The sequence below is a fragment of the Arachis hypogaea genome, chromosome 4, assembly GCF_003086295.3.
Source record: "Arachis hypogaea cultivar Tifrunner chromosome 4, arahy.Tifrunner.gnm2.J5K5, whole genome shotgun sequence".
NCBI classification, from domain to species: domain Eukaryota; kingdom Viridiplantae; phylum Streptophyta; class Magnoliopsida; order Fabales; family Fabaceae; genus Arachis; species Arachis hypogaea.
In genome coordinates, this window is record NC_092039.1 from 73,891,711 (window position 1) to 73,899,553 (window position 7,843).

Here is a 7,843-nt window from a genome sequence, read left to right on the forward strand (position 1 = left end):
TTTGATAATATTCCATAAATTTCCGGAGTAGTTTTAAAATAAATCTAAAATATTAAGGATAAATTTTAATGAATAAAAAATTTTAAGTATAAAATTAAAAAAATTAAATATTAAAAATATTTAAAAAAATCGCAAACATTAGGAATAATATATTTTATCCAAAATTGAAGTTAAGAAAAAAAAAAAAGAAAAAGAGAGTGAGACAATATTAGAGAAGAATGAGAGATGATCTAATAACATTTTAGTTTGACAAAGATTAGCTAATATCTTTCCAATTTTGTCCTTTCTTTTCTTTTTACCTCTTACCACTTCTCTTTTTCGCTTTTTTCCTTTCTTTTTCCTTGCATCACTGCCACTATCAACCCCGAGCTCTTCACTTTTACCGCTATCACCACTCCCAGCTCTTAAATCCACCCACCACTTTTACCCTTCTCCATGCTCCACAACCAACCATCCCAATCAGATATCTTCACTTATCCCTTCAGTATTTTGATAATATTCCATAAATTTCAGCATTTTGATAACATGATTTATAATATTTCAAAAATTTCTGAATTTTTGTGGAGTATGGATAAGCATAAGCTATTGAATAAATCAGACAATTGGCATGCTGCTTGGCTCTAGATCCATGAGCATAGCCTTGGGAACGAACCTTTTTAGCTAATAGAAATGTTATTTAAAAAGCAAAATTAAAATGTTTTGAAAAGTATGATATAAAACTGAGACAAAATAAGACTTACATGTAAAATTAAAACCAAATATAAACCATATGTATATAAAATATACCTTTTCCTTAAAAATACTATCAATAATATAAAATCACTGATCATTGATATGATATAGTGTTGTTCATTACAAGAGGAACACGATAGTATTATCAAGTAGGAAGAAATCATAGAGTAGAACAATATCGAAACTAATCCCTAGAGATCTTGCATGATATAACAAGATATGATTTGGTAGACTTGTCCCCGCCCAAAAAACTTTTTTCTATTTTTCATTCAAGTGAAGCAATTTTCAATTCAGTTTTAACAAAAAAAAAAAAGGAAAAAAAAAAAAAAGAAAAGAAAAAAACGTTTAAACAGGTTTGAACAAAATACTTTGATTTCTAATGTTCTTAGATCCGGTGTACATGTCCTTTAACAAGTTTCTTTAAAAGAAAACCAAACAAAGTTACCAGTTTGGTTTCACTTTCGTGGCAATTCTTGATGAGCATGCTATTCTCATATCTTACTAACATTGAATGATCGTTAAACAATTTCGGTGTAATGCCTCTAAATGGTAGTTGCATTTTTATTGATTTGTAAGTCAGGCTGGAAAAAGTTTAAGAAAAATACCCAAAGAAACACCGACGCTACTTGAAGATTTATTGTTCCTAAACCGTACAAAACTGGTATATACAGCAAGCCTTATATATCCACAAGTAAATGGAAGTCTGCCACTTTCTTATTCTATACATACCGGATCCTACAGCTGCTGAATTCTGTTCACGTGTGATGAAAATGAAAAACCAACTATCCAAACTGTCTTCCCGAAATACGCGAACGTGATCAAACCATTTGGAAGAACCAGCCAGAATCAATAAAGTACCTAAATCAATTCTGCAGAGAAGTTATTCAGAATTCATAACTAAATGCCAAGTAACAAGAACGGCAAGGAGAGAACAGTATGCTGCCAAATGAACCACAAGTAGAAAAATTAAATAAATAAAACGAACACTCAATTGCAAAGCTCAAATATTGTTTTGGATCTGTTGATAATGCGGGATGCTTTGCACTAAGCTTTAAAAGAAAAAGTATCTGGGAATGCTAGCCCCTTATGCAGGACCAAAAAGTACGTCTCTCACCAACTCTGCTGAAAGTTTTATATGCCTTTTCCAATAGTTAATATCTCTCACCAAAATTTTAGGGGAGGTGCCTTGAACGGCAATAGCATTGGGATCATCGTTAAGGTAATTGCTAGCACTGACATTTTCATGAAAGCATGTTAAGAAGGTATTTATTCAGCAGACTAGCCACAGCGCCAAACAAGTGAAGGAGTTCCTACTCTCCATAAAAATCTCATGGGATCAAATAAACCAAATAGCATTTCATAACTAACTCAGAATGAAAGCAATGCAAAAATAACCAAATCCTAAAGGACTATAAGTTCAAATTTATTTTATTGTATTACTTTAAAAGCTGCAAGGGAAACACAACTCGTATAAAGGATTAGTTTCGCCGTTTCTCATAACAATTGAAAACCGGGAAGTCCATAGAAAAACAAAGCTTAAGCAGAAACGGAATAGAATACATTTAAGGAACAATAATAGGTAATCACTTACAAATTATTTGCTATGTTGCAACTAATTTTGTTTCCTGGGGCAATCTTCATAATCACATTGCTACTCTTTGCAGGTATTTTCATTCAGTTGAAATTGCTTTCATTTTTTTTCCTCAAATGCAAATTCTAGTTGTTTCTCCACGGACTTGAGAACAGCTGTTCGCTTGGATCTCAACTGGTATGGTGGAGATGCATTGTAAGCCTTGGGAAGGTCACTCTCATTGTCATGGCTTGCTGGATTCTCAGAGAACCTCCCAACCTCAGAACCAGAATTATCCTTGGTTCCCTCTGATTCATTAGAAGTACAAGAATGATTTTCTACCTTCAAAAGTTTACAAGGAGGGGTTTGTGTTTCGACTCTGTTCCGTCTCCTCCTCAATATGGAAGGAGTGTTTGGAAAAGTATCAGCAGCTTTTTTCAAAAATGATTCAGGTGTCTCACTGCATAATTCACTACCCTTCACACTAGCTGGAGTGAAGTAATCGATAGGCGACAACATCGGATTAGAGCAGTACTCATTCTGCAGGCTTAAAGAAAGATAATCTAAAGGAACTGAACCACTTAACTGAGGCGGCTCATAACACAAAGAACCACAGGTAGGACTTTCTTGGGAGAAAGAAGTTCTGATAGACCTGCTGCTGCAACTCATTTCACAATTGTCTACACACCGCTCAAACTTTGAGTTTACACTTAGTCCAGAATTCTCAAAATTTGTCCCACAAGTTATTCTGAAATTAACTATTGACACAGGCTTTGAGTTGCTACAGGCGAGATCTATGTTGGATGATCCAGGTTTGCATTCTACACCGTCAGAATCAGCAGATTCATTAGCAGGAACACTTGAAGAATCACGAACATCTCTAACTGTCCCTGGGGATGACTGATTCATGCCACTCTCATCTAGCATACTAATAGTTGTAGGTTCAGATGGTGTTTTAACAGCTAAATTTAATTCTTTACTTGAACAAACAGGAATTGTTTTAGAAGTAGAAAGTCTAATTGTATCTTTGACAGCAACTTGTGCATTGTTCTTTGGCACTGGTGGAAGTCTTCCTGTAGCTAAATAAAAATCCAACTTTTTCTTCAAAGAACTATTCCAGTGGTTCTTTATTGCATTATCAGTTCTGCATAAGAGAAATAATGTAGAAAAAATATTAGCATTTGTGACGAATACAATTTAAATGCCATGGAATTTAACAACACAAAATTATCTCCTACTACTTGTGCACATATAATCAACAAAATCCGCATCCTTTATATAACTTTTATGTGATAGCTATTCCAACTATTCACTCTACAAAAATATTTGAACCATAAAAGTGTGGTACTTCCATTATGTTCTGAACAACATTGAACAGATTTTTCAGCCCTAAAACAATGATGATGGACAAATCATTAAACTTTGTGTTGTTCAGAAGCCATATGAACTAAGAGGATCCTCGAAAACTTTGGTGCTTATTAAGCTTAATCGACTTCCACATCAGTATGACAGCTGCAACTGTTTAGATGGATGCACAAAAAGAATATGAAACTGAACTGAGAAAGAAAAGAAACAGCAATAGTACAGGGCATTAAAGAGCCCTTGATTTCTCCTGTCCCCATGATAGTTCATAACTTCTTTACCTGTCTCTCTTTACACTAGAATTTGTTCATGGCTACACTGGCCATTGTTTACCAAGTTAAGACAAATTTGCTTACCTACAACCTCACAATAGGAGGTTTACTTTTACTTATCTTGAGTCACCAGCAGACATGGGTTGAGAAGCATACAATCATTTTAATGGAAATAGAGTTACGTTAGGATAGATTAATTTTGCTCAATTGACTTTATCCCTTTTCTTTGTTGTTTTTTGTTTTCATAATTTTGTGACCTTTTCTGCTTGTATTAAGAAGTACTTCTTTTATATTTATTTAAAAAAAAATGTAGGAAGAATACCTCCTCCTAGGAAAGCAAGAGGAAAATATCCACTTACCACCACAAAAACAACAAAATTCATGTTGAAAATCATTAGACAATGCCTCAAGATGATAACTCGTAATTTGAACAGTAACATCAAGATTTAAGCCCACTTCTTTTGCTTATCTATGTTCCATTATAATAAACAACAGAAATAATACGTAAGCATACCTTCCAGGAAGAACCTTGGCTATTTCAGCCCATTTGTTCCCATGGGTATGATGAGCATTTATCAGGGCCAATTCCTCGTCCAAAGTCCAGGCATCTTTCTTTATGTCAGGATTAAGATGATTGTGCCATCTGTAAGAATTTGAAAATGAAAGAGCAATTTTAAATTAAGCAGTCCCTGTGCAAAGCCACTAATAGTAATGACATCATTTTAAATTCTAGTCAACCTACCGCTCTCGGCACTGTTTCCCTATTCGACCAGGCAAAGACCTGGCTATAAGAGACCATTTTGTAGGCCCAAATTTGGAGACCAGTTCAACAATTTTATCATCCTCCTGCACAAAATAATATATATATATATTAATTTTTGAAAAAACTGAAGGCAAAAATTTATGAAAGACAGAACAGGTTCAACCTCCAATGTCCAAGGTCCTTTAACAAGTTCTGGATTGAGAACTTTTTGCCATCTGTGAAGGCATTGAACTTCTGTTCTATCAGGAAAATACTCAGCTGCATTTCATATTTTAAATTCAGTTCATTGAAATCAGCATAATGCTTACACAGTTACACTAAGCACTTAGAGTACCAAGCCACATAAACAACTTCCCATCATTCACAAACATAATCAATTTCCGTACATGGTGAATCGCACGGAAGATATTATAAGAGAGCCAGAGAGGCAAATACAGGTTGGGAAGTTTTCATTCCTGGTGGTTTAATTCTAACTTTTCTGCATTGCAACAAAGTAACAAGTTAATCAAATGCGTCCTCAAGCCTATATCTTTCAAATTTCATAATAAACTTATTTTCTTAAACTGCAGTATTCTCTAGTTCCACTTTAGAACTGAGTAAAACATCAATAATAGTTAAATGAAGAGGTTACAATAACATAGATATTCCGCTAAACAGACATTTCATGTAACTAAGATAAAACATTAGTTGAGATTAATTTCAGAATGGATGATGGATGGTTCAACTCTGTGCAATGAATATACTGGCAAGCAAAATGATAAAGAGTATTTTACAGTAAAAATCATGCATTTTACTGATCCAAAAACAGTTACTTATGATCAACAATATTACTCTCTTCGGGTCAAATGTATCATGTAATTTATATATTCATGTAAGCTGAAGATAGCCACTCTTGATTATAAGTCTATAACCAACTATGCAATGCCATCTAAATCACACAAGATCATCACATAATTATTGAACTAGAATCTCCCCACCCCACCCACCCACCCACCCACTAAATTAATAAATAAATAAGCAATGTGGAAATAAAAAATCATGTCAGATAGAAACAGTAAAAATAAAAAGTACCTATTTTCTTCCAATTCTTGCCCTTGTAAGTTGCAACAGCATTCCTTAATGTCTCATCCTGCACAAAATTGAAGAAAGGCATTAAGAGCAGATATTAACTTACATACAAGCAAGCAACAATGCAATGAAAATATAAGTGACAAAAGAATAGAAGTCTCCAAAGACAGAGTTAGAGAATAACCTCTTCTGCTGTCCAACCTCCCTTTGCACGCCTTATAGGGCCAGTGGTCCTCCTGAACAGAAAATATTCACACAATGAAAATCACAGCAAAAATTCAAAATAGATACATGTTCAACAATAAAAAGGAAATCATCTAGCAATGCAGATAGTAAAACATGCAGTAAAAGCACAAATAATTCATGATTAATAACGAACAACCGTAACACTGTAATCAGAAAGAGAGAGCTTAAATAAAGTTACCGGTGTGAGGGCGATGTAGATGCAGGGCTACACATCTCTGTGGACTTGTTAATTGGGCTGCCACTGCCTTCGGAAACAGAGGAGCAAGAAGCAGCAGTGGATTGCTTATTCTCCAGACAGCACGCTTCTGTTTTCAACTCAAGCATATCTCCTAAATTCAGCAAAAAAAAAAAAAAATACGGATTAAAAAAAAAAAACCGTATGCGAACACATGTAGCAATTCCAATCATATATCAATAATGAAAACTCTAAAAATACACCTCATAATACAAAATACCCCAGACTTTCAAATTGAAACACAAAAACAAACAGAGAAACCCAGATTTTTAACTCAATTATCACATCAAAACATTTAAAACAACAAAAATACAGTAATGAAACTCACACATAAACTTTGTGAGAAAGAGGTATTCTTGTCTTTTGAGGTTCTATCGCATGAAAGCAGATTCCACTCTTCTCATCACACCAATAACACAATCCCCTCCCCATCTCTTTCACTCTCGGCTTGGACAAGTCCCAGGCTTTCAGCGGCGATAGATTCGGCACCAGATATCTGGAGGTGTGTAAAGAGCAGCGGTGAGAAGTGGAAAAACCATAAAAAAAAAAACGCCGATTGTTCGTGAAGCTTTCCACAGAAATAGATGGATGGATGGATGGATTTGAAGGGCATTCAACATAATCTCTGATTTTGAGGTGATTCACAGAGAAAATAACATATTAGTGAGGTAAGTGTAAGTGTAAGTGTAAGTTTCTAAATGAGGTGCTCCACGTTCTTGCTCATTCCCGAAGTTGCCGTATTAGAGAAAGGGGAAAGGGCATGAAAAACTAAACACTTGTATTCAACGGAAAAAGAAATTAAAAAGGAAAGGAAACCATAAACCCAATTCAGCATGACACAAATCAAACTCTGTTTTTTATGTCAAAAGATAATCGCGAAGACTCGATCAAACATCAAAAACAAAGGGAAAAAGAAAGAAAGAATTGTGAAGAGTTGGAAAAAAAAAAACAAAGTAATTAAGTAAATAATAAGAACATAAAAAAGGTGAATTTCTCTGCATAGAGGGAACTACCTATGCTTCCAGAGAAGTGGAGGGAATCGAAGTGAAGCTCACAGAAGAATAGAAGAGGAGACCAGAGACCAGAATTGCTGCTCTTCTCTCAGCTACGGTTTCGCAAAATCCTCGACCGTTGAAACGAAGCGAAAAAAGAATTTTAATTTTTTGTATCTGCTATTAAGTATTAACGTCTCCGTCTCTAGTAGCAGTGAAGCACCGACGTTTCCGTTAACTGCCGTTTAGTGCGAAAGCCGACATCTTCTCTAAACCGTCAGACGTCACATAACGGCACTCCCAAAAACGTTGGGCATATAAAATTTTAGGGGTGGTAAAACGGGTTGAACCTATCAGCCGACTCGCTAAACCCATTAAAAAAGGCAGGTCGGGTTAGGATTTAGAGTCCGCCAAATTATAGCGAATTTTGGCGGGGCGGGGCGGATTGGTACGCCGGGTCGAAGATTTTTATTTTTTTTTATTTTATTAAATAAAAGAGTGATTACTATTATAAAACTAATAATTATAGAATTTTCAAACACTTTTTTTGTTTTTGTTTTTATTTTTCTTTTAGTTATTACTTTTATTTATTTTATTTTATAA

At 34.7% G+C, this 7,843-nt stretch overlaps 1 protein-coding gene across 5 annotated transcripts; it reads right to left on the reverse strand.

Annotated features, from left to right (window-relative positions):
* Nucleotides 1-1,258: 1,258 nt before the first annotated feature.
* On the reverse strand, nucleotides 1,259-7,424 carry LOC112796837 (transcription factor MYB3R-3). Of its 5 annotated transcripts, none has more exons than XM_072235651.1 (10): nucleotides 7,262-7,421; nucleotides 6,577-6,744; nucleotides 6,192-6,342; nucleotides 5,952-6,003; nucleotides 5,771-5,828; nucleotides 4,863-4,957; nucleotides 4,679-4,782; nucleotides 4,451-4,579; nucleotides 2,324-3,446; nucleotides 1,259-1,590 (listed from the first exon to the last, which is right to left on the reverse strand). In XM_072235651.1, the coding sequence occupies exons 3-9, from the start codon at nucleotides 6,335-6,337 to the stop codon at nucleotides 2,423-2,425; spliced, it is 1,608 nt and encodes a 535-aa protein (XP_072091752.1). In that variant the 5' UTR covers nucleotides 6,338-6,342; nucleotides 6,577-6,744; nucleotides 7,262-7,421; the 3' UTR covers nucleotides 1,259-1,590; nucleotides 2,324-2,422. The 5 variants fall into 5 exon arrangements, with proteins under 5 accessions (XP_072091752.1, XP_072091750.1, XP_072091753.1 ...); XM_072235649.1 differs by having other exon boundaries at nucleotides 1,259-1,601; XM_072235652.1 differs by lacking the exon at nucleotides 6,577-6,744 and having other exon boundaries at nucleotides 7,262-7,424.
* Between the last annotated feature and the right edge of the window lie 419 nt (nucleotides 7,425-7,843).